The following is a 27,106-nucleotide window of genomic DNA, read 5'->3' as shown; positions in this document are numbered from 1 at the left end:
CTGGTTGGGAAATATATATTTTATCAAAATCCAAGGAGTTTGCTGTTAATGCCCAATTAGAAGAATAGCACACATACTTCATTAATTCTGAACACTGCAAAGAACTGCAATGCAAAGAAATTAATGACGTCTATTCAGTGCATTTTGAAGACTTTTATTCAAATAAATATTTCATATTATGTGGTCCACAACGTTTTTTGCAGAGATCTGAAATGCTTAATTTGGATACTAATTAATAACACATTTTATTATTATTTTTACTATTATTATTATACATGGAGTCCATTAAATTAAAGAATATTATTGTTATACCACTCCCAGCATTGCACTAAGAATTCACCTCTGAAAGTGAAGAAGAGCATCAAACATTCAGTGTTTCTTCATGGAGTCAAGGATGCGCAGGATATAGATGAACAAGTTGACTATGTCCAGGTACAGATTGATGGATGCCAGGACGTGCTCCTCCGGTGACAGCTTATGCATCAGCAAGTGGGTATCGAAAATAATGAACCCGCAGAACAGCAGAGCTCCAGCCCCAGCGAAGACCAACTCCATTGTGTCATTGTAGAAGAAAAGCTGAAGGACACAGAGTTGCGCAGTTGATGAAATGTGTCTTGAAATTAAATAAAGTGACTTGACTGTATGACTCGACAAATTAAAGTCAATCAATTTGATAAATAATGTTGAATCCTATTAAATAATATAAACGTATATATATATATATATATATGGGTAGTTGACAAATAAAAATTGGACTGTGTCCTATGGTGTGACAGCAAAAATGTAGAAAAACTTAACATACAAATAACATGAGAAAAATGTATCTTCATTCTTAGAGTTACAAATAGCATGAGAGAGGTTTATCTTCGATGTTAGAGTTTTTTTTATTTCTCTGTCACACCATAGGACACACTGATACGTCAACTACCCATATATATATACACACACACACACACAAACCAACATAATATTTTAACTTCTATTAAACTATTAGAGAATACTGTTGAATTTAGCCATAGACTCACCCTCATAAAGCTTGCAATGATCAAGATCCACAGGCCAGCAAACAGACTAAGCAAAAAGATGACCAATTAGGATTTTTTAGCATGCAAATTATTAAAAACAAAACAATGGACAGACAACATGTTGCAGCAGGTTGTCTATTAAACAGACCAATAATCTGACTGAAGAAATTCTTCAATCTTCCTCACAAAGACATTCATTTTTCCTCCCAGCGACTTCCCATGCCGACAAGTGGACCATGCATCACATCACATAACAGAGTTATGACTCATGGAGCCCCATTATTTTTCTTACATTTCATTTTAATGACTGCAAAGAAGAATGTTTCTCCAGAGACAATTTCTGCCACAATGCAAGAACATCATTCCGCACGGATTCAGGAGTAAATGGATTAAAACAATAATTCTTGCACTCAGTTACTGTGATGAATGTGACAGATCCGGGCCTTGAGCGGACGAGAAAGAGAGAATTACCTGGCTCCGAGCTTGCTGAAGTCTCTTTTAGACTGGAAAGTGTAGGCAGTGAGGCCCAGGAACACAGCAGACGTGAGCACAAAGGCCTGGAGCACTATGGAGTACTCATAAAATGTCACTGAAAGCAGAAAAATATAGTATCAGATGATCCATCAAGGGAGTATCCATTAATATCATGTGACTGGACTTCTATAAATTAAGAAAATGAATGAACATACCCGCAGTGGCTACAGACAGAGATTCCAACAGAGTCTGCATAAACATTTAAAGCCATTACATTGCAGTACTTCATTATATATATTACAATACAATATTAGATTTATTCTTTTTTGTGGCATACTCACAAATCCAAACAGCAAGTAAAGATTGATGGGGTGCTGGTGACGGTACACAGCCAAGGCAAGGAGCAGGATAAGGGACCCGATAGCAGATATCAATACCAGAGCGGGACTGAAAAATTAACAGAGCATCACATTATTATATTCACATAGATTAAAGTGCAGTTTGTACCATTTAACAGCCACAATGACATGGTGAACCTACAGGGGAGGATGTGGTCTTCTTACCTTTCGTGCACAAAGTTTTTAATGGGATTACAGAACATGAAAAGGGCAGATACAGCAGTGGTGATGATAATCTGCAGTGACAGGATGGTGTAGACTTTGCGGAGGAAATCTAAAGAGAAATAACACTTCAGCATCAACTCTTCAACCATATATTATATTCAATTTCACACAAGATGTCTAGTTTGTTGTTTGGCTTCACTGGGTTTATTTACATTCTCAAACAAGATGTCTACCATTCACACTAAACCTCGATAAGCAGGTTTGACAACTATATAAGAAACATGTAAGCTTTCTAAGAAAACTAATATCAAAATTCAATAAGGAGCCTCATGACAGACTGAGTATACAATAGTAGTTTCTTGAGGAGCTTCATCTCGGCAGAAATTAAGCAAAATCCAAGGAGTTTGCTCTTAATGCCCAATTAGAAGAACAGCACACATACTCCATTAAATCTGAAAATTGCAAAGAACTGCAATGCAAAGAAATTAATGTGCCTCATGACAGACTGACTCATGACAGCTGATTTAACATTTGTGCCGTATGTCTCCTGTTTACCTGGCCCTCATAGATGAAATAAGGTAAAATAAATAATTTAAATGAAACAGGGATCCCACTCCAGCTGTTTCACATGTTATTCATTTCCAGGCAATGTTGTTATGTAGACTGTATTACTGATTACGCAGACACCAATGGCTTTTAAATACATGTAAATTGCGACTCACCCATCCGGATGTGGACGCTCGCCGTCGCGACGTTCGTGCCATAATTAAAATCATCCTCAATGGATGATCGTGGATACTTCTCCTGATTCATGTTTGATCGAATTAAACCCGTATTATTTACTCATAAATACAAGTGATAATACGACGCTCTCTTCCGTCTTTCTGTGGGTTTTTTTTCGTCCTTCAAAGATGTGCTTACTGCCACCTATCGGCTCATAGAAACCACTAACAGTAAGATTAGTATGTTTTTAATGCTGTCTAGTGTGGACAGCGAGATATCCTCAAATACACTTACAGTCAGTAATATTATACTTAAGTTGTCATGGCGTTACATGACTGCTAAACAAAACTTATATATATATAAAAAAAAACGTTTAATTGACTGCCAAATGCCCATGTAATACTAAATTATTAAAGATAATAATAAAAAAATATAATAAAAAATATAATGTAGCTGTATAATTGATTTTGGTAATATCAATTATTCTTTTATCCTAAAAGTATCAAGGAAACTAGCATAATGCATCGTTTGATGCTCGATTGAATCGGTTCTATTTAATGAATCATTAGCTGGTTAGTAACGGTGTGAATGATTCGCGATTCAGTCAGAATCGTTTAGCCAGTTCATACAGGTACATAATTACTTGAAGCGGTAAAACTACAAGGCGATACGAATCAGTGGCGTGCACAGTGTTGTATGGGTTTGGTCCCCCTCAGCTAGGGGTGGGCGATATGGCAAAAATATCACGATTTTTTTTTTTTTTAAATATCACGATTCACAATATTATCACAGTTCTTTGTCATGTTGGATTTTCTATTTTGCAAGCTGTTTGAGCAGTACAGCCAAACTAATTTCCCTATTATAAAGACAAAGCCTTTCAAGGTAACAAAATATTAAAAAGTATGGCGGATATTTAGGCCAAAGTGGGTGAAGATAAAAATCGTTGTCATTATTTTATCTTTGTTATTAAAAAATTAGAGCAAAGATACACATTACAAATACACATAATATACAAATAAAATAAACAGTGTTTTATTTTCAGGTAGTCTACAATAGGTGTATTTAGCAGGAGCGTTCAAGAAATTGAATGAACAAATATAAAAATAAAACACTATATAGATTGATTCCTATTAAAGCAACTGTATTAAAGTTTTTCAGTCAAGAGTAGAGAGTGATTTTTCTCTTTGTGTTTGGTGTTTTATTAACATTAAAGGAATAATTCACCCCAAAATTAAAATAGGCTAGTGTTTGATTTTTATACCTTCATTTACTCACTCAAAAGTTGTTTTAAACCTGAACGAGTTTCTTCTGCTGAAAATAAATGCTATTTTGAAGAATGTGGAAAACCAAACAGTTGCTGGTCTACAGTGACTTCCATCGTATTTTCTTTTCCTACTGTGAAAGTCAATGTGAACCAGCAACTGTTTGGTTACCCACATTCTTCAAAATATCTTCTTTTGTGTTCAGCACAAGAAAGAAATTAATACAGGTTTGGGACAACATGTGAGAGTAAATAATGACAGAATTACAATTTTAGGGTGAACTATTCCTTTAATTACAGTCGGCAGCATGTTTAGTACTGTCCCTTTAAGACCTGCACGCATCTAATATACAGGCACGCATGCGTTTCTCTCAGCTGTTTACCTTCATTTTAGACATAACCAACTGAGTCTATACATAAACCTGGTGTGTTTTGACAGTATTAGCACAAAACATAACTTAGTTCAGTAATCAGGCGCTGTTTGACGGGCTTTTTAGAGCACGCGCTTTGGGTGTATGTGCTCAGAAAAGGCGCTCGTCAGAACAGAACACTGAGTGAAACGTTTAACCAGTAAGTCTTTGAAGCAGATGAAGATAATGTAGTTTTGGTGACTGCGAATAAGTGCAGTGTCCCGTGAGAGTAACTCTACCGCTGAGTTAACACTGATGTGAATGTATGTGGCGTTGTACAGTATATAGAGACGGCGGCGCCAGAACTGCAGCTGATAGAATGCGCGCTGAAATGCGATACTACGATATTTCTTCAAAAAAGCAAATCGTGGAGACATTTTTTATAGTCCACGATCAAAAATCGTCATATCGAACACCTCTACCCTCGGCACTTTACCGTCGGACCTCAAAGGGGCAGGGGCTCGATGTACCAAACATAGCTGATAGCAAATTAAAATATGCCTTGACAACTGGTTATTGTCAATGAAATATTGAAGAAAAGAAGAGGACACTTACGTTCAAAATCTACACAAGAAAATTACCAAATGATAATTGTCACATGGTGTTGTAATAAATCATTTTTTAGTAATTTGATTAATTTATTTTTCTGATGTGTAGATTTTAGAAATAAACTAATAAATAATGTGGACTGTAGCATTTTTTATTCATTAGAAAAAATATAATCAACATCCAGTGGACATGCAATGTACCCTAAATTATAGAATGACTGGTAAAACCATTTTATGATAACACTTTATTGGGATTTTTTTAACCCTCAACATTACATCTTTCTTACACCCCGCAATAGTACACATTTTGGATGCCTCCCTTAACTACTTTTAAGCGTATAAGGTTATTTAGATGTAGACCTTGTGACAACATGACCCGGTCTTCCTGATTTATACAATTCCTGACATATGACTAAAAATGACAACATTTGGAAGACTAGTTTTGCATTTTCTAAATATTACCAATTATCCCCCAAACACTGCTTGCACCTCTAAGTATACACTATTATATAGGCTACAGCACAGGTCATTCAGGAGATGACCTTGGAGAACACAAATTAGCGCACATCCAAATTCAATCACGATTCTTCTTTACATAATTCATTCCAAACGCCTTCATTTAAATTTCCCAACAGGTACGTTGGAGAATCCACACAGTCTTCAGTCATCTCTTTTCCATTCTCAGAGGGGTTTCCTGCACCTGCTTCCTTCCTTTGTGGTGCTAATCAGCTAACAAGTAAAAGACAAGTGAGTAAAAGACCATGCGGAGAGCTCCACCTCATATTTAACCAAAACATGCTCATTCTCAGAAGATTCACTGTGCTATTTTTAATATTCCACTTATTTTATAACCCCAGCAGTGGTCGCAAAGTAATTTCCTTCAGGTTTAATTACAACTTCATGTCCAAAGAGAATACTGTTGTCTTTCTTTTCTGTGTGTGGGTTTTACCGATGGGTTTGGCCATGTAATGACATGCCTGTGGGATTTGTTTAGTGCCAGAGTTCCTGCATAAGTTGCTCACAGTCTCTCTTGGGCATGCTTAACAAAATGCACCACTGCCCGTTGCTTTCCCTCAGGAGCTTGAGGTGGAAGCCAGCTCTTTATGGAGTCCACACAGCATTTCATTAAAGTCTATGTGGAGCCAGCCTCAGGGACATGGCCACATAATTCATTTGGAAGTACACTGTCTCCTGCATCCCCTGTATCCATTCCCAGGTGTTTCTGAGTAACCTTATGGCTTATCGCATTCAGGGGATGCTTTCCATCACATCATTTCATTCATGTGGCACATAGCAGTGGCTCATTTTATATTTCCAATCAGCTATTACAGGCTATCCTTACAAATAGTTACATTACCAACAATCTTAACGGAATAGTTCACCAAAAATGAAAATTTGCTGAAAATGTACTCAACCTCAGGCCATCCAAGATGTAGATGAGTTTGTTTCTTCATCAAAACAGATTTGGAGAAATTTAGCATTGCGTCACTTTCTCACCAATGGATCTACTGCAGTGAATGGGTGCCGTCAGAATGAGAGTCAAACAGCTGATAAAAGCATCACAACAAGTAAACCAAATGACTCCGGTCTATCAATTAACAAACTGTGAAGTGAAAATCTGCATGTTTGTAAGAAACAAATCTATAATTAAGGGATTTTAACTTTAAATTGTGAATATTTCGGTTTATAATCCATAATAATGCTTCCTCCAGTGAAAAAGTCCATCCCCTGCTGTCCTCTCACATCAAAATCCACCAACATATTTATTTAGACGTTTTGGTTTGTAAATGGTGCTTGATATGTGCATATTTCTCTCCTGATTCAGACGAGATTTAATTTTTCACTGTGTTATGAATAGAGCACTTGTATTTGAAGCTACGGTTTTAAGTTAAAAACTTCTTGATTTGTTTATAACAAACATGTAGCTTTTTGCTTTACAAGACACTTGTTATGATGGCACCCATTCATCGTAGAAGATCCACTGGTGAGCAAGTGATTAATGAGTCTATAAAATCTGAAGAACATATCTTATGTTCTCCAAATTTGTTCCGATGAAGAAAGAAACTCATCTACAGCTTGTATGGCCTAAGGTTGAGTACTTTTGGGGTGAACTATTCCTTTAAGGCCAAGAAAGTCTTTAAAATCATCATGCAGGCAGAGGAACAAAGCTTATCTTTAATTTAAGGTGTTTTTGTAACAGCTGGTGTGATTCAAATGAGATCTAATTTAAACTTCCAACATGCACCATTCATCTACCTCATACAGAGTAATTCTTGTTACACAAAAACAGCCGCTCGCTAGATTTAAATTTCTAAACCACCAAAAGCTTTAGAAAAATAAACAACCTTGGTAATCATAATTGCCTTGGAGTCTGTACCCCAAGTGACCACCAGATGGAGCTCTCCCTATTAATAGCAAACGTGACACAACCAGAGTAGTTTTAGGACACCTACTTTGAACTGGTGCTTGTCAAGCTGTAAGATGCTTATAAATTAAAGTAGCAGAAATGGTTCAAACAAGTGAAAGCTTAATGGTCATGTATCTGAGCTTCTAAGAGAAGAGATGGTGAGATCGATCCCACTCCATCAGCACTGCTCCTTGAGCATGACACTTACCACTTGCTTACTCAGGGATACAAGAGCTGGAAATGCTTTTCTGAATGGAAAGCATCTGGTAGCAAAATGGCAGTCAAGTAGCAAGTCTGCAGACTCTACATAATCAGCTGTCTGTGTGCTAAGCTAACAAAAACAGACATTATAGTCATTAATGACTATGACATATATCATACTGTTATTTTGACACTTATCGTAATGTAATCAGGCACTAAAAGTTCTTTGAGCCAATGGGTTTGCTTGGGGTCCTATGGGAGATGATTTCTGATGACACCAGACTTCTCAAATAATTTATTTTGTTTAAAACACCCTCCTTTCTTGCGCTAGACTGCATGTTTGACCAATATGAACAGTCATATTGTCGTTTTTTTTCCTTCTTTTTTCATAATCCACTTCATTTGGTTATAATGCAGAAGAAATATCGGTTGCTTTTATTGGGCCCCAGTAAAATACAGCTGTGATCCAGTAAAATATTGCTGATAAGTCTTTGTCTGATGATGATTACCATATACTGACTTGACAATCATTTTCTCAGGAATAATGACATTTGTGTTTCTATTAGTCAGATTCATGAATGAATCACTATTGATCCAATCAGTTAAACTGGTTTGCCTAAAGGTCTGAAAACAGTCACAATTCAGTTTGATTCATTCAGACAGGTCACTCATGCACTGAATCGTTTGCAGTGATTTCTTACACAAAATAGTAATGTACTGAACTCTAATTGATGCCTATCAGCCAATGACATCCATTAAAAAAGCCAACCCGTTCTCACTTGAGAGGGAATGAGATGAAAAAGCAACCTCGTCTCCTAGTACTCCAGGTGGCACACTGGATGAGAAGCATCGTGCCTTGGATATCTCACAAGTATTGCACACCAGACTTGTCATTGTGTACTCACTTATTCAAGTTTAAAGGAGACGTATTATGCCCCTTTTTACAATATATAATAAGTCTCAGGTGTCCCCAGAATGTGTCTGTGAATTTTCCCCACAGATCATTTATTATATCATTTTGAAAATGCCTATTTTAAGTGGAAGCAGAAACAGGCTTTTTTTTCGTGCATGTCTCTTTAAATGCAAATGAGCTGCTGCTCAACGCCCCCTTTTCCAGAATAGGGCTTTACGGCGCGTTACACAGATACTCTGCTAAAAAAACATCTGTTTGGTTTTGATTATGTCTATCGTGTTGAAATCATGCGTTTTAAACCATATTAGTTTAAACTTCTGATATACGGTTTTCTTCTTTCTTTTTGTGAGTTTTCTTTCGTGTCTTATTGTGCTTAAACTGTCAAATACACACAAGTTTGTTAAAAACACACGAGTTACTAAAACAGTTGGTTATGTCTTTGAAGGTAAACAGCTGGGAAAGAAATAGCATGTTTATATTAGATCTGCGTGGCAGCAGTGTAATATACAGTAAATAAATCCACTGCTCTCTTGTCTCCTCTGAAGCTGGGACTCTAGATAGTGTTTCTGTGCTCGTCAGTGCAGCCAAAGACAAAACAGTTAGCATGCTTTGCTCGAACTTTCGCCATGGCGTTAGAACTGATAAACCGTTGTTGCTTGCGAAAACACAATGGCTGTGCCGTGGGTGGAAACCTGCAGATTAAGGGGCAGTGATATTATAATAAGATCCCCTTTCTACGTCACAGGGGGAGCGAAATCTGAGCGGCTTGTTTTTTTCACAAGCTTGCAGTCAAATTTACTGGGTTCTTTTTCACGTTTTCTGGGTTGGCAGATGCACCGGAGACCTGATTATAGCACTTAAACACGGAAAAAGTCAGATTTTCATGACGTGTCACCTTTAAGGAGGCAATTCAAAGAAGTTAATCTAATCAATAGTAGGTCAATACAGGCAAAAGTTAACTTCGAAAATGAACCAAATGGCATCAGTGAGTTTCATTTTAGATTTAGTTAGAACAAAAACTGTGCAAACGGAAAAAGAAAGGGCAATCAATATTACTATTTCATGTGAAGCATAGACATTATTCAAGCCAAGAATCAAATTTATTAGTGGAAAGTGCACTCTTGCAGCCAAGGGTGAAATCAGTATGTACAAATATTTATCCCAAATAATTGTAAATGCAGTTAAATGGAAAATGATATGAGTGGTGTGGCAGGAATTGATGCTGAAGGCAAATTTTTAAGATGTGGTGCTTTTCATCCAGTGTGTGATCCTCTTTGCGCTTTATTTTGCTAATGCTGGAGGCTCTTGTTTGAAGGACATGTTTTATGAATCATAACGAGTGATCGAAATTAATATTATTTATCATTTCATATTGAGATTGTTATTTGAGTTTATTGTTCACTCTATAATTTTGTTTAGTCTACTTCATGTTTCTGACTTGAATACGTGACATGCCGTAATATACGCCCAAATTGGAAATGAGTTTCCAATGCGCACTTAAATACAGCATCAGTCGTTTCCTATCTGCTTGTGTCCTAAATCTGAACTATGTCGTCAGTGTGAGTGGCTGGGGATACCTGCAACATACCTGCATCATAAGATGTCAGATTAAATCAAAAGAGCATTTCTGTGTCATCTCTTCACTCGGCATGTTGTTTTATTGTTTCTCTGTTCGTCGGCCATACAAAGGATTACAGCTGTAGGAATCCCCAAATTTATACATAGACGATAAACATCATGCTAACAAAGTATTAAATTTGTACAAAAATACTTTACAGCTCATAATACCTGTCCATTAGAAATAAAAATACAATATTTTAGGGACATAACTGTGACACTGAATCATAGAATTATTGTATACTGAAAATGGACACCCACTATTTTAACTGGCAGTGCTTGACTTCACTAAACGTTTCCACAGATGGAACATTAAAATGACTTGTTTCACTTGACCGGAGTGTATTTGCAGTAACACAGCGAAGTGTTGTAACAAACATAGGTCAAGGAAAGCGTAATGAAAGTGACAACTAACTTTTGAATCAGGGCTTGAAAACCATAATTCAACATGAAGCGAATTGAGAAACATCTCGGTGCATGAGTTTGGGGAATGAACCCGTACCTGAAAGTTTATCTGAAATAAAACAACAACAAAAGACACCTTTTCATCATCGTCAAACGTTCTCCATCAAGTGGGCTTGATGAGGTTTTTGTTTGGTTCAGGTCAGGAGTTGGACCACAATGTGCCATTTGAAAATAGTGAGTAGACAGGATCTTTGAGCACTGACAACGAGGGTGACGTCACTCAATCAAAAGCACAGTTTCACACAGGTGGGTGAGGGTCTTCATTGCCATTAGCAGCGTACCAATGGCATTTTTTTTCCTTTACTAACATTATTTTTTTTTCCAAGTAGAGCTACAAATGTGATGTTTAGTGGTCTACCACATACGGTAGAACGAATCCATTCTCTCATGATTTGACACTTCGTTTTTTTTCTCTTTACAAAATGGATTGCGTACCCTTTGGGTTTACACAGTCTGGAAAAAAAAAAAAAGTCAGATGAGACATATAAAAACCATAACAGTACCATATACAAATTACCATAATGATTGATAACTATTTAAACAATGTGGGGAGGAATACAAAAGTCTTCTCAGGATTTTTTTTTACTCATGGACATCAACCCCATGCTTGTGTTTTTGTCATAAGTGGATACTGCAAATTTAAGCAAATGAGATGAATTTGTTCATCGTAATATTCTCATTTATCACAGACAGTGGAGTAAACAATATGCGAGTACCTACTTGAACGCCTGTCGTTTTCATTTAGGAGATTGATGTTGGAATAAATAAGCTGTTCTATCCTTTGGGCCAATGATGGATTTCCTCAAAATGTGGGGCGAGAGTCTGGAGACCGCAGACCTATGGCGGTTACCTAACAAAGTACAAAGAGTTTCGAACCCGAATGACCTTCTCCGTGCCATCAATCTGCTCCGGTACACAGTCGATAGCGACCTCATGCTAACCAGCCATCGCTCAAAATCACACGCATCCCTTATAAATCATCCGCCTCTATTCATAAAAATAGACATCTGTCCAATTTCAAGATAAGGTGCCTTTGTGCCACCCTCTCCTTATACGAGCGACATTGGATTTCATATTTACGGTGATACAGCGGACAGAGAACCGAAACATGGTGTTTTTCATGTAGCCAAGCGCTTGTGTTTTTTTTTTTGGACAGAAGTACTACAAAATAGTTCATTAAAAGGTCTCATGCATTAGGCTATAACCCACATTCAGTCACAATTGAAAAATGGCTACCGAATTCATTGTGCTGATTATTTTTTTCCCCCACACACAGCTGTATCCTCTCTCTCATCGAGCGAGAAAAGGGATCTGACCTTGGCATCAGATAGAAGGAAATACACGGACATACACTATACACACACTTGTGTTTCAGTATCACAAAATAGGAGGAGCGACGGTTGCTTTTCAAACGTGGAACTTTGACAGACTTCGTGGAGGCTTGCGAAATAAAGTCTCGGGACACGCGCACACTCATTCAAACTCACACAAATACGGACAATCACAGAGTGGCCAGTCCGATATCGTAAGTAAAAGTCTCAGTGTTGCTTTTATGCATTCTTTTTTTGAGTCCTCCTTAAAACTATTCTCGTTTATTGGCAATAAAAATCAAGGATGGCACTGTTTCAGGTTTTTTTCCCCCACAATTTGGTTTTCCAAGAGGTCAGTGTGGTTTTCGCCGCCATTTTCACAGGGTAAAAACACACCCAGCTTGTCAGGAAAAGACCTCTTAGTCATGGTGGTTCATGCTCTGACTTAGGAAAGGGACTGGGTGTGTGCTATAGGACAACAAGCCCCTCTCGTTTTCCTCCACTAGAGGGAGCCGTTTTAGGGAGGGGAGGGTTCGCTTTAGCACCATGAGGAGGAGCGCTCCACTGCAGGCACCTGGGAAGAGTTCTGCTATAAAGTCTTGTTGGGGTCTCTGTCCTCTAGTCCCGCTAGCGTGGAGTTGTGCTGGCCCTGCTCCAGCCCTGCGGTGGGCTGCTCGAGAGGGTCCCCGGTATCAGTCCAGTTCGCTGCCTCGTCATTGGACAATGGGTTCAGTTCTGAGGGCTGCGAGGAAACTGGGTTTCGGCTTATGACTAGATCCAGTTTGTTCCCAGACTCTGCTATAAGAGGAACCACTAAGCAGCAGTCAAAGTCTCTAGTCCGGACGTGGTTTATCTGTGGCACAAAGCAAGCATACATTTAAATCACTTTTTCTGTACTTAAGGCCCTATTGCTTCAATGATGCGGAAAACAGACAGAATTGCGTTTACTGTATAATGCGGAATTTCGCATAATCTGGCACAGAATAATGCAGAATGTAACAGAATTTGAAGTAGGGCTGTACACATAATTAAGTAGCAATACAAACTGTGTCTGTGTGAAATGGAATTTGGGCCCTATGTAGCCTACTTGTCCCATAATACCACGGGACTGCATCACAGCAGCTCACCTGTAGCATTCTATCGTATGGCTTGAGTCCTCCGATTTCAGCAGGGCCGCCTGGACGGATATTGTTTACATAAACCCCTTTCTCCAAGACTCCGTCAGACACGCTAAACCCGAAGTCCTCAAGGTCCGAGTCCTTCAAAAGGCTCACCTATGAATGTGGGGGCAGTTACACACATTACACCTGCTGTATAGCCAATTTATCAAGAAATGACCAAAAAAACCCCCCAGTTTTCCAACCTTATGAAGCTCAACCGGGCTGGGCGACATGATGTCTTTGATCTCCTGCTTCATTCTCCTCATGGCGAAAGCTTTTCTGCCGACATCGGTGGGCAGCGTGTTGCTGCGGTTGGCCTGTGTGTATTGTGGTTTGTTGCTGCCACGTTCCTGAAAGCTGGCTTGGCGGCCCAGATGGCTTCGGGTGGGCGCAGGATCGTGGTTTAGACTCAAAGAGCTGCCAGACATGATGGTGGCCTGCAGGGAAAACCATGAGGAACGGAGCAGAGTATGAATAAATATAAGTGCTGTAAAGGTTATAGAGCAAAATGCATTCAAAACACACTTTTAAGTAAATTTTAGTGTTCAAAACTACTGTTCAAAAGTTTAGGCTCAGTATGTTTTTTTTAATTTAGAAATTAATACTTTTATTCAGCAAGGATGCATTCAATTGATCAAAAGTGACAAGTAAAGACATTTATATGGTTTCAAAAGATTTCTATTTCAAAAAATGCTGCTCTTTTGAACTTTCTATTCATCAAAGAATCCTGAAAACAAATATTAATATTAAAATAGAAAAACAGTTTCACAATATTACAGTTTTACTGTATTTTTGATCAACTGAATGCAGCTTGGTGAGCTTAAGATACTTTTAAAACATCAACCAAAAAATTCGTACCAACTCCAAACTTTTGAACGATAGTAACATTGACACTGAAACACCCATAACACTCATTATGTCAGTTACAGTACAGATGGTGACAAAGCATTTCATTAACAGTTTGTTACATTTGTTTAGTATGTTTACAAGAAGCAAAATGCTGATGGACAACGATACACAAACTTTTAGTAACATGCATTTTTACACACTAATGGGTGGTTTGAACCGCTTCGACTTCCACCATGGCAAGCCATGGCAATGATTAAACAAACATTATGAACGGTGGGCGTTTTTTTTTTTTTTTTTAGATGTTTCTTGAAGTCCTTTGAAGATGATCTTCAAAAAGAACCCGGTTCTGGTTCGGCTTTTGCTGAGGACACTACTACACAAGACTGAAATATTTCCACAACAATAAGCCTTGCTGCAGCTCTTCCATCATGCTTAGCATGAGCCCACATGCCTTCGTTCTCTTCAATCCACCGTCATTTGCTAGTTTGCGTGAATCTCACTCAAACTGCACGGAATGGGGATTCCAGGTTAATGACAGGTGACCACACAAAAGAGGAAACTCTTCTAAGCCGATGCATTTGTGGTAAGCAGTGTAAAAAAATCATTAAACCGGTGATCAGACATGTAAATCATGCACCTTGACACCACATTCAGTCAATTCAGCATGTGAAAAATGAAAACGTGTGACTTTCGTACAATGTTTTTCGGGCCGGGAAACTCAATAGTACATTCTACTGACACAAACCAGAGGCAAACACTTTCATCGAATCCAATTAGGGCCAAAGGGTACATTCAGCGGAAAAGGCTTTTGATTTTATTGTGTTTCCACAGACAAGTGGGATGGAAAGTGAAGGGCTTTCAAAGCGATCCCTGACGTTGAGTACTAAAAGCTTCTCTGCGCCGTCGGCTACTCGTGGTCTGCGTTTAACTCAAGGTACCTGATAAAGTGAAGGCAAGAATCTGCTTTCATGAAACGTTTCAAGGCTGGCCACAATGCATGTCAAATCCAACAATGTGTGACATGACAGCAGATATAATCTACTGACAAAATATAAAATGGAATTAACAGCAGGCTAAAGCCATTTTCCCAGAAATTCATACTGTTATTTTTATCGTTAAACAGTTCTATCCACGTTTTTATCTTTTATAGTATTTAAAGGGATAGTTCACGCAAAAATTATAATTCTGTCATTACAGACCCTTATGTTGTTCCAAACCCATATTTCTTCCACATTAAAAGGCATTTTTAGGCATGAACACTGTCAAGCTCCACCAAATAATCATAAAAGAAATCCAAATGATTTAAAGTCTTCTGAAGCCATTGTTTTGTGTCGCGTCCTTAATGGCTCTCAAATCTAATCTCGTTTGCACCAAGTTGACTTGTAAAAACACTATTCGAACTTTGCACCAATAAAATGTATTGAATCCGTCACCTGAATTTCACCATTACAGCTGAACACTTTGTGTGCGAATACAAGATGAGAGATGCTGCCATGTCCTTTCAGGCAGAGCCAAATGTGGCAATATTTCGATTCTTATTGGCATATTCAGTTCTCGTTAAGAGTCAAGCATCCCACTAGATGAGGATCTGCTTTATGGGGGGAAGAAAACGCAATGAGAAACTCAGTTGCTTATCAGACCGATATCAGTGTGTCCCTGTGCCGTCAGAGCACATTTTCTTCACAGCAGGCCGTGCTGTTAACAGGCGAAGAATTTCACCACTTGTTTTTCTGAATAACAACATGTGGAATGATAACAATGTGATAGCCTTAAAATAGGCAGAATTTGTTCATTAGTCTAATGACGGCAACCTAGTTTTCAAATGTTTTTTTTACGCAAGCTCCGAGTGAGTGCAAATGTTTTTTTAATTGTTATTTTACAAAAAGGTGTTTGTACTGATGCATTTAATTTCTTTTTTTTTTTTCCAGAAGAAAAATATAGGTTGTTGAAAGTTAGCTTCTGAAAGCATTACTGATGATGTAATTTTCGTAAATGTTTCTGACCAATGAATTCTTTATGATTTTGTGGATTCAAGCAGTGTTGTTATCTGGGGAAATAAATAAATAAATAAATAAATAAATTCACTGAAAAACTTTATCTTAAAATAAAAAATGTTACCGTGATAACTAACTGAAATAAGATATGTTTAAGTTAAAGCAGAAAGCACACTAAATTACAAAAATTCAAATGAAAACCAAAATATAAAAATAGGGGATATTTTTAGGGGTTTCCAGCAGTTTTGTTATCTGGGTTTTGTTATCTTCAATAAAATAAATTATTGAATAATAATTTATTTTATTATTCAAATAATAAAATAAAATACAATAAATATGCTGAAAAACTTGATCTTAAAAACTTAAACGAAAATTTAAAATGTTACCTTGGAAATTAACTGGAAAAAGATAAGCACAGTTAATTACTAAAACAAAAATTTAAATGCAAATCAAAATATAAAAATAAAAGCTAATTAAAAATATCAATAAATAATACTATAACAGTATATAAATAAATAATTAATTAAATCGCATCCAAAATAAAAGTTTTTGTTTACATACTATGTGTGTGTACTGTGCATATTTATTATGTATGTATAAATACACACTCAAATATTTGAAAATATTTACATGTATACATTTATATTTATATATTTAATATACAAATATAACATTTTTCTTAAATATATACATGCATGTGTGTGTATATTTACACACACATATTATGTAAACAAAAACTTTTATTTTGGATTGCGATTAATCGGTTGACAGCACTAAAATAAATACTAAAATAACCCTGTTTTGCAGTGACTGGATATAAAAAAAATGGATTAAAAAAAATTCTAGCCAAAATTCAATTTCTAGCCAAAGAGCATAACTAAATTATATTCACTATAGAGATGTTAATTTTTCTTTCTTTTTAAAAATAATATTATTTATAAATTAAGAATGTTTTTAGTTATATTTAGGTATATTTTATTTAATTTTTATATGAGCAAATATCTTTGCATACATGACTACAAAATTACTCAATACATAGCTCTAATATGAATGTAAAAAAGCTTGGAACAACATAATTGTGAATAAATGAAGACAGAATCTTGGTGAACTACACCTCTAACACGTCACAATTCATTTCGAATGCACCCCTAGGATCTGAAGTGGATGCCAGTAGTGATTGTCTGTGAGCCCCAACCCCCCCTTTCAAGCAGGCCCCCAGCAAGAGACACTGAGCCCATTAGCACGAGAAGAGCACTTGGGTGCCAGCGCTACAAGCAAAAGAGGAAGCCCAAAGAAAGGAAAGGGGTACCAAGATGGCCAGGTTTCTCTTATTCAGAAGCCTGTCTGGCTTGTCCTGGAAAAAGAAGGAGCTGTTACACAAAACCAGGGTTGGTACAGCATGCTACTGAAAAAAGATTGTGTAGGGGGGTTGATGAACGGAAAGAGCTATGAATGTAGGGAGAGGGGAATGAACACAAATGGATGCCATTTTTCTTCCCGAGTTACCTCAAGTTCACGCAGGATCCCGGATTGGCCGCACGTTTCCAGGTCTTCGAGTGCTTGGGACCAGAAGTTCTCTTCCTGGTCTGGCTCAGTCCCGTCGTGTCCCACAGTGAACCTGTTTGAAACACAAACGGGACATTTTAACCACCTGGTACGTCAAAACAGCGGCAGCCAATGAGCAGGCAGGCATCACAGTGATGAACGCAAGGGACGACCAATGATCTGTGCAGGCTATGGTGGGGCTCTTGAAGAGGGACACATACACACACACCCGGTGCGGTCGGACACACTGTGATGGGCGGTGATGTCCTGGTGGATTGTGGGGCTTTGGGTAATGAAGTGAAAGGGCCGGATTGGTTCGGGGAAGCAGTGCAGGTTAATAGGCACACAGCACTGAACCTCACCTGCTGTCTGAGATTAAACCGGTGGGCAGCGTGGATGCCCTGTAACGGGAGATCAGCTTCAATCAATAACACAAACGTCAAACCAGTTCACTCAGTCTGTCACAGTGTTTTAGACTTTACATCTTGTATAGAACACATTTTGAGGGCCTTCATTTAAAAAGCATTATAAAACCATTCTCAAATGACAAAGAAATATGTGTTGGAGAAGACGGGGGAAGTTTTGCATTATGCAGTTCTTCGTATTTAAATACAGATGCTGAATGCTGACAGTATTTGAAAAGACTGATGCATTAAAGTTGCAGTAGTTTCTTCTCCTTAGAACAAGTTTATATTCTGTTTTTCTAGAGTATATCTGATATAGACATGTTTTCTAGATGATCTGTTGTAGCTCCATTTGTAGTGGTTTAAAGTCAACATGAAATGGTTTGCAATCCATTTGACCTCAATATTAAAGTGACAAACAACAACAACAACAAAAAAAAGTCAGATTTTTACAGAGGCATTGCAACTACTAAAAAATTTGAATAAATAAAATATAATAAAATAATAATTAAAATGATACATAAGTATGATATTATAATTATAAATATTATACTAATAAAATCATACATGATAATCTCCCAAAATGTTTGATGTTTGACAATCATTATATACATATAAACATCAACAAGTGTTGTTAATGTTGTTAACTAAAACTATTAACATTATATTTAAAATGAATCTGCAATAAAATAAAATATAAATATTAAATTAAATTAAAAATGTAAATGTTGCCTTGACAATTAACTGAAATAAATTGAAAGTTTTTATTTTTATTTTTTGTTTTTAATAAATTTAAATAAAGTTTAAGTTGAAGCACTAACATGAAACAAATGCTATAAAGAAAATAATTTAAGGCTTTAAGCTAAAGCACTAAAATGAAACAATAAGAAATTAAAGCCAAATAGAAAATAAATAAATTTAAGTTGAAGTATTAAAACTGAAGTAGAAATAAATTAAAGCTAAACAGAAACATGACATTTTTTAAATGATGAACAAAAAATACATTGAAAGGCAATTAAAATGAAAACTGAAAAAAAAAACAATAAATATTATGATAATATATAAATAATACTAAAATAACAGTGATGTCAACCTTGATAACAAAACAAATCTTTGACAACTGGTTGCATCCTCAGTTAATCACATAAATGCGCAACTGACAAGAGATAATCCTAATCTGGTTAGTTCCCACTCATCTGCTTTTCAGCCAATCAGCTACAATACTGGATGAAAGCTCTGCTAGCTGATTAATATTTATGAGCCAGGCTGATTTATAATGTGTCCAATTTCAGTTCATTCCTACACCCCTGACTTTATTCATCAGGTTTTAACTGGATTGTGAAAAGTTGGCACATTATGCGCAGATGAACTGTGCATAGTAAAACCAGGGATGTGTATTAAGAAACTAAGCAAATGGGGTCAGCTTTGATTTCATGTCGACTTTAAAGCAACTCACAGTCACCATTAAACGGAAACTATACAATCCTGTGAAGAAAACTCAAAGGGTGATCATAACTCCAGTGTCAGCTAAATACTTTAAAAAGGCCTTTTTCCTTCCTAAGAGCCGCTGGCTTCATTACTGTGCATAGGGGCCCTTTACGCCTTTGATCTACAGCACAATGAATCTGAATTACAGATATTCAACAGAGCTAACAAAGAATAAAGTGAAATCACCCCAGAAACAATCGATCAGAGCTCCAGTAACAGTGCGTTTGACAATAAAATGTGCTGCAGATCAGTTATGTGTCACATTTTGGGTTGAAACGAAGACTATTACACACAGAATTCAGAGAAATGTTGCTGAAGACCCACTTAATGTGAATATTAAAGTCAGCTCACTTCTAGAAATTGTTTTGATGGCCTCGTCTAAGATTAGATTGTCTTTTGAATTTAATGAATTTGAGAAGTCAACAAAACATTTTTATAGACATGGTTAAGCAGCATTGACTTCGCACAATGCCTTTCTGTAGAGTCTGGCACTAAACTAGTCCATGATTCAATGGATACTGACACTTCAGTACTTCATTTTTAGGAAAATAAAGTGGTAATACGTTTTATGGAATAATAATGTCTGCAATGGCAACAAAGTTCATTGCTTCAATCTGTTTCACTCAGAAGCCGTGTGTACTCTGCTAATGTAGTATAAAATCCTTTCAATGAATTCAAGTCATCACATTAACCATCAAATAGACCTGGCGGCTTTCATATATTGTTAATATCTCACGCCAAAATGAAGTCCTCTCATTATTTTCCCATTATTTGCCATTATTTTCATGTTGTTCCAAACCCTGACTTCTTTCTGCTTAACAAAAGAAGGATCTTTGAAGATCTTCCATGCAGCTCTTGAACAAAGATAATTGATAAAACTGTCAAGGTCCATAAATGTTTCATGAATGAAAATAACATATGAGTTTGGAACGACACGACGACTAGTAAATAGTGAACCAATTCTATAAAAAAAGAATAAAAAGAAGATTTATTATATACTGGAATGTGTATTTAAACTGTTGTGAATAATTTGCAAGTAGTATGTTGATGTACCCGCTAGCGCTTGGCCTGTCCCATTCATCCACACTGAGTCCAAAGTCCGGCAGGATGTTGTTCCTCTGCCGGCTGCTGTTCACCGGGGAGAGGCTGCCCCGGCCGGGCTTGGCATTCCTCCACTCATGGCTGTGGAAACTGTAGCCCGAAGCCTGGAAACCTGTGGGAGCTGAAACAAACACACACAAGCAGAGTCCAAAATGTATATTTTGCTCCTTCTGCCAATAGTGGGTGAATTGAGAAAATGCACTAGCCATAAATATTTCTTATTCGCCATGAAAGTGTATTTTTCATTTTAATATAATAAGTTTATTGTATTTGCAAAAAAATAAAAAATATACATACAATAATAATAAAAACGTTTTAGATAAAATATCGAAATAATTCCACTAAAACAAAACTAATAAATAATAATAATAATAGCTGTTTGTGCTAAATTCAGTTCCATTCATTGTTCCATTGAAATAATAATAACCCTAAATTAAATTCAGATAAAATAGCTTAATTATCACATTGAAACAAAACTGATAACTAAAACAACAACAACAACAATAATAGCAGCTAAATAATAATAGCTACATTCAGCTGAATAATAAGGCTAAATTCAATTTAAAATAGCTATATGATTCACTGAAACAAAATTACTAACTAACTAACTAATATTTATAATAATAATAATAATAACATTAACACTGATGGCAAGAACAACAAGCTATTTTAGCTAAATCCAATTTAGAAAAAATAGCTAAATTATTCAATTGAAACAAAACAAATTATTATTATTTTTATTAATAACAATGATAATAATAATAATAATAATAATGAGCAATTTAGCTAAATTCAACTGAACTAAAATATTTCAGATGAAATAAACTCAAAACTAAAACATAACTAAAATATAATCATTATTACAACAAGTAAATAAACAAATACATAAATAAATGAACAAATACTGCTGTTTGAAAAAAAAAAAAAAAAGAAGCTGTTTGACAAAATGCATTTCTGTGGCTCATGCTGAAAATATCAGCCAACTGGCGAGGTCACAATGTTACTTGCATTTGGCACTTGGCATGTACTTTTGTACTATGCATACAATGATAAAAGAAAAAAAAAATCCAAAAATCAATTTGAATGTGAATGAGGGGGAGAGAGAGAGAAAAAGCTACGGCAATAAACTGTTCCCAAAAGAGAGTACATGTATGCATTATGCTGCAGAAGCTCCTGGATCCACAGATTCCCAGGCTCCCATCATTAATCTGGCTCAAGACTGCTGGAGGGAAGAGTGAAGACTACAGGGAGAGCAGAGAACAACATGCTGGCTATGTTCACACACTCATCTCTGGAGGGAGTCACAGCATTGTGTTTCATACGCTTTGCTCCGATTCTCCCTCGGTGATCACCGCCAAACGCTGCATAGCCTCGGGGTTTTCAGATTCACCAGCTATTCAATAAGGATTAACTGCTTGTGATATGCTCACCCCTCAGGGCTTGAGAAGGTGGAGAAATCCTTAATAAGACTCTCGATAGCTATTTTAGTGTTACGTCCCTTATTCAAGGGAAGAAGTGCTGGAAATGCTGAATGATGATACATTCAGACATTAATATCTGGCTAACTGCGCATGTGCAGCCGCATGCTACTGATGTTGCTCGTACGCAAACAGTAATGTGTAGAAGCCAGACAAACAAAACCAGCAACAATCTCTGGAATCTGAGTTAAAACGTCTAGCTGCTCGTCCACTGATTTTCAGTATGGAGAAATCTGGTGCGTGGAAAATTCACAGTGCTAACTAATGTGCGAGCGGCGAGAAAAGGACAACAGTGCCGAGTCTGTAGTGGCACCAAATGTCAAAAATAATGACTATTATTATACACATACAGAAGCATGTTATTTTATATTATAATTATTTTTTATGCCTTGCTTTCTAAAGGTCCTGACAAATAAGACATACATCAAAAAGACAAAACAGGTTATCTTGAAAAAACAAGATTGTGATCAAATTTTGCCATCAAATTTATTTTATAAAAGTCATGGAATACAATGAATAAGAAAATGCACAAACATCAGAAGAGTGATGCAGGCTAAACCTGTATCTAATGTAGTCTTGTATAAAAAATAAATAAATAAAATAAAATGTATTAATATATTTAAACTGTTTTTTTTTTTTTTAAATATAATTTATCAATTATTATTATTATAAAAGATAACTAGCAAATAGGCTATATTATATGGTTAACAATGACAGACAAGTCTGAAAAATAAAATGGTAAAATAATAATAATATTTATAAATATGTAAAATATTTTTGAAAAAATGATTATGAAAAAAATTTAAAGTAAAAAATAAAAAATTGGCTCAGGTGGCCCAAGGTTCAGTCCGACAGAAATATGTTTACTCAGCAAGAACAAAAATAAGATTGAATATTGCATACAGGTAGACCATTAATCGTATCAGACGTCAGACATATGGTTTCTTTAACTTTCCCAGGTATCGAGTTCAGACTCAGCTTTGGCCTTATCTCTGGATACAGCTGTACTAGTTGAATCCCACGAGAGCCAATAGTTTGCCAGCAACCTTAAATTTATGCTCTGTCTACATCATCCATAATTTAAGGGGCAGATTGCTGCTCCCTGTGAATGGTTTCCATATCTCTGCAACCATCTGAGATTCATTTATGTATGGAGCAGCAAGAGAAAGAGAGCAGCGCAGCCTGAGGGGGGACAGCAACCATATGAACCTGTTAACATGAGCGGAAAGTGTCTTTCCACCCCATCAGAGCGAGAGACACGGAAAATAAAAGGTGGTTTTGAGGAGGTGTATGTCAGCAGCACTGGGATGAATTAATCATCTCTATACAAATGAAAAATGACTGATGATATTCTAATTATTTTCAAATTTACATTTCCAAAAGGAATAGTGCTTGCACATTCACTGTTGTTATCATTATTACAAACTAACAATTGTTTTTAAATTTACATTTAATTTAAGTAAAATATTCTATTGAAAAAAGTAAATATATTAATATTCATTTTTATTATCATTACTGTAAACAAACAAAAATATTTTCAATTTCAATTCAGTTTAACTGAATTTGCTAAATGAAAATTGCAATATATAATAAAATTCATTTTAGCTAAAATAGCAAAATTATTAATTGAAACAAAAACAAGAAATGATAAAAAAATTTAACCAAACATTTATTACAAAAAATTAATATTTGTAATATTTGTGTGTGTGTGTGTAGACATGCCATAGACCAGCCAACTGGTGGTTTCACAGTGTTACTTGCTTTTGGCACAAGGCAGCATATTAATTGTAATACACCAAAAAAATAAATAAATAAATAAATAATATATATATATATATATAAAAATCTTTTTCCTAAAGCATGCCTAAAAATGAAATTATCTACAAAGCAAAATTAGCCGAAAATTGTGGTGAAGAAATCTTACTCCTTACATACTAACATTTGTTTGTAGATAATTACACCTTGAGAATCAATTAACAAACTGTTATCTCAGCAATTATTTTTACTGATATGCATATACATGGGTAAGCATGGAAGTAATGCTTATATGTATTATTCATAAATGAATAGGAAGCATTTCTCTGAATTAAACATTCAAATGTGTGATGTGCCTACTTGGCATTCTCAGAGCAAGCGATGATTGCGATTAGTTTTGACCAGGAGGCCTCAGTGTCAGGAGAGCTGACTGCAATTCAAACACATTACTGGCGAGTTATCCAAATGGCCATGTGTATCCCAGCGCTCATTAGGACTCATTTTCCACTTAGTAAAATAATGCATTTTTCCATATTAGCCCCAGCACTGTACCACCAGCTGGCCTAATAAAAGACACGTAACCCACTGCAGATTACTCCAAATAATTACTTGAGTAAATACATATCTGCGGGTCCAACGAGAATGGAAAACTCAATTAAACCTACGTTAGGCCTGCTGGGACTCATCAGAACCCCCAGGATGCAATGGGACCAACACTGTTGGTGTTGTAGCTAATGTGAGAGAACAGGTGGTGTAACCATGGTGACCATGAGGAACCCATACCAAGTTAAAAAAGCCCATATTGTGCATCATTGTGATATTAAAGGAACAAATTCTGTCATTATTTACTCACTCTCAAGTCATTATGTTGTCAAAAAGACAACAAAAAGCCCCATAAAAGAATTGTTTTTTACGGAAGCAAATATGTTAGAAACGATGCATCGTGTCGTGCCAATGCCAACTTGTGTCTGATGCACACTTTCTTTAAGGAATGTACCACATCGTTAACTTTTATGCTAATGCACCGATGCGAAACAGTGAATCTTACCGTCTGAAGTCATATGATCTGAAATCTCATAATAATCCTTATTATGTGCTTCATTTGAATATATCCAGGTGCCAATGAGATTGGAGTGCTATGATGAATTTTGGCATTTTTGCAGCTCCATTTTTATTGCAAATGAGTAACGAAAACATTTTGCTAAAGATTTTTCCTGTTTTCTGAAAATTGAATGGCATGAGTATGCGTAATTGATACTAAAATATCAAATTTTGAATGAAGTATTCTTTGAAAGTTCTCATGACAATGTTTCCCTTGAGCTAGAAGCTGCTGGGATCATTTCTATGGCAAATTATTAACTAGTAGAACCCAACTTTGACTCCTGCTTGTCACTGACAATTTCTAATTTTGTTTGCAATTAGAAACTGAAATGCCTGCTGGAACATTCTGAATGACAGATATCGTTTTAAACAATTTGCAGAAGTAATTTTTGGTTTCACGTTGTTATGCTGAAGCATGTAGCTCCAATCCAATTTTTGCCTAGAGGGTACTGAGACTTATTTACTGCGATAAAGCTTATTCAAATCCTGAAAGGTAGAAACACTAATTGCATTTCGTAAAACGTTCTAAAACCACTCACACTCATATTTACCTTGGGTGCTGAAGGTGGCGTCAATGGCGGAGCCGTCCCAGGATTCCACTGCGCTGTCTACGCTGGGAATGGTGGTGGAATAGATGTCCGAGAGTTTACCGGGTTTCTGCCCAGCCTGACCGTCGTCCTCCATATCGCTCAGATCGTTCAAACGCCCCGTTATTGAGGGCTGCTTTGGGCTTGCCACTATAGAAAGAAGGAAATAAAGACGACGATTGACTCGGCCCACGGATCCACACTTTACTGGATATTGGGCTCACAAATCAGTGCTCATTTGATCTTTTATTCTTGGATAAGGAACTTTACCTCATCTACTGTCAGTCCACAGTATATGATAGTTGGAGACAAAACTAATCAGACCTTAGGCTTTAATGACTCACGGCTAGGCAGCTTTATTGCTTTTTAGAGCTACCAAGATGTACAGTACTGTGGGAGTTAATGGGTGAGAGAAGGCGCGACAGAGACAATAAGAGTGAAATAACGTGCCAATCAAAAGTTTGGGAAATATAAGATGACAATAATGCTTTAGAAACATCATAAATAACAATTACATTTTTTAAAATAAAAATAATAATTATTTTACAGTTATTTTATAAGGAGATTCATACATAGGCACTATTTATATGTTTGTATACAAAATTAGCACAAGCCTTCAGCTTGTAAGGTTTTTACAATATATGAGAAGTGAGTTCAGCCCTTTGACCTGTAGTGTAAAAATAAAAAGCCATTTGGCTGTAAGTGTGCGTGCCAGCACTCACATTCTCCCTGCTTCTTGATCTTCAGTGTGACGGACTCCCCTGCCATCTGCAGCAGGTGAATGGCCTCACTGAGAGGTTTGCCCTTCAGACTGTTGCTGTTAATGGCCAGGATGCGATCACCGATGTGGATGGCACCGGTCCTGAGGAGACAAGAGCACACCAAATAACTCTTAAAGGGCAACGGCAATGCGTCATTTTAAAAGCTTTATTTCCCTCCCGTTTCCTTTTTTGTACTTGAAAAACAAGATTTAATTGAAATGAACTAGGGCTTTTCATAGATTAAAATACTTAACTGCAATTAATCTCTTATGTTGCCTGCAGGTAATACATTAACATATTAGTTAATAACAAGTCATTTTTGAGTAAATAAAGAAAAATGAATGAATAAATAAATATAAAATACAATAAAATATATATACATTAACAATTAGGATTTTTTTTTTAGTAGAATTCTATATTTTAGAATATATATTTGATTAAAGATATAAAGATTTATTAAGATATCACTTGAATTCTACCTCTATACCATCTCTCTCTCTCTCTCTATATATATATATATATATATAATAAAATATATATATATATATATATATATATATATTTTTTCCCTTAACTCTTGATAGGCTTGAAGATTTGAACAGAGCCGTACCTCTCGGCCAGGCCACCTTTAGTGAGGCTAGAGATGATGATGGGGTCGAAGGGCTCCTCGGTGCCCGAGATAGTGATGCCCAGCGGCCCGCCGTAGCGTTTCAGCTCCACAGTGTAAATGATGGCGCCAGAGCTCTCCTGCTCGTCTGCAACACAGGCCAACAGCACACGGGCGTCCCTATCAACACTGCCATCACGTAGGATACCTCACAGAGGGGCAGAGAGCAGAGCGAAGACACCCCTCACAACACCGGACAGAGAGAGGAGGTAAGGAGGGGAGGGAGGGAAGGAGGATGGAGGAGGATTGACCACAAAATAAGAGATGCGTGGAGAGAAAACATGAAAGAAAAGGAACCG

General features: G+C 36.5%; 2 protein-coding genes across 14 annotated transcripts in view; both read right to left on the bottom strand.

Moving 5' to 3' along the window:
• The window catches only part of tmbim4 (transmembrane BAX inhibitor motif containing 4), a 3,407-nt gene extending 416 nt beyond the window's left edge, over positions 1-2,991 (bottom strand). Inside the window, exons 1-7 of the mRNA XM_058773277.1 lie at positions 2,785-2,991; positions 2,063-2,171; positions 1,841-1,946; positions 1,715-1,748; positions 1,497-1,614; positions 1,026-1,071; positions 1-576 (exon numbers count right to left, since the gene is read on the bottom strand). The exon at positions 1-576 is cut by the window's left edge and continues 416 nt beyond it. Of these exons, the coding sequence (XP_058629260.1) occupies positions 370-576; positions 1,026-1,071; positions 1,497-1,614; positions 1,715-1,748; positions 1,841-1,946; positions 2,063-2,171; positions 2,785-2,875 (711 nt within the window). The 5' untranslated portion in view covers positions 2,876-2,991 and the 3' untranslated portion in view covers positions 1-369. The remainder of the gene's footprint in view (positions 577-1,025; positions 1,072-1,496; positions 1,615-1,714; positions 1,749-1,840; positions 1,947-2,062; positions 2,172-2,784) is intronic.
• A 7,149-nt stretch (positions 2,992-10,140) lies between these two features.
• Positions 10,141-27,106, bottom strand: part of grip1 (glutamate receptor interacting protein 1) — a 281,122-nt gene continuing 264,156 nt past the window's right edge. For 7 of the 13 annotated variants that reach the window (XM_058773059.1, XM_058773060.1, XM_058773064.1 and 4 more), the window contains 9 exons: positions 26,751-26,955; positions 26,102-26,241; positions 25,344-25,529; positions 20,411-20,579; positions 17,828-17,866; positions 17,427-17,538; positions 13,281-13,514; positions 13,045-13,191; positions 11,065-12,770 (listed from right to left, as the gene is read on the bottom strand). In XM_058773059.1, the coding sequence (XP_058629042.1) occupies positions 12,507-12,770; positions 13,045-13,191; positions 13,281-13,514; positions 17,427-17,538; positions 17,828-17,866; positions 20,411-20,579; positions 25,344-25,529; positions 26,102-26,241; positions 26,751-26,955 (1,496 nt within the window). In that variant the 3' untranslated portion in view covers positions 11,065-12,506. The other 6 variants (XM_058773069.1, XM_058773062.1, XM_058773070.1 and 3 more) reach the window with 4 other exon arrangements.

This window comes from Onychostoma macrolepis, chromosome 04 (assembly GCF_012432095.1).
Source record: "Onychostoma macrolepis isolate SWU-2019 chromosome 04, ASM1243209v1, whole genome shotgun sequence".
NCBI lineage: Eukaryota > Metazoa > Chordata > Actinopteri > Cypriniformes > Cyprinidae > Onychostoma > Onychostoma macrolepis.
The sequence above is the reverse complement of the archived record's forward strand: the minus strand, read 5'-3'. Positions and strand labels throughout refer to the sequence as shown.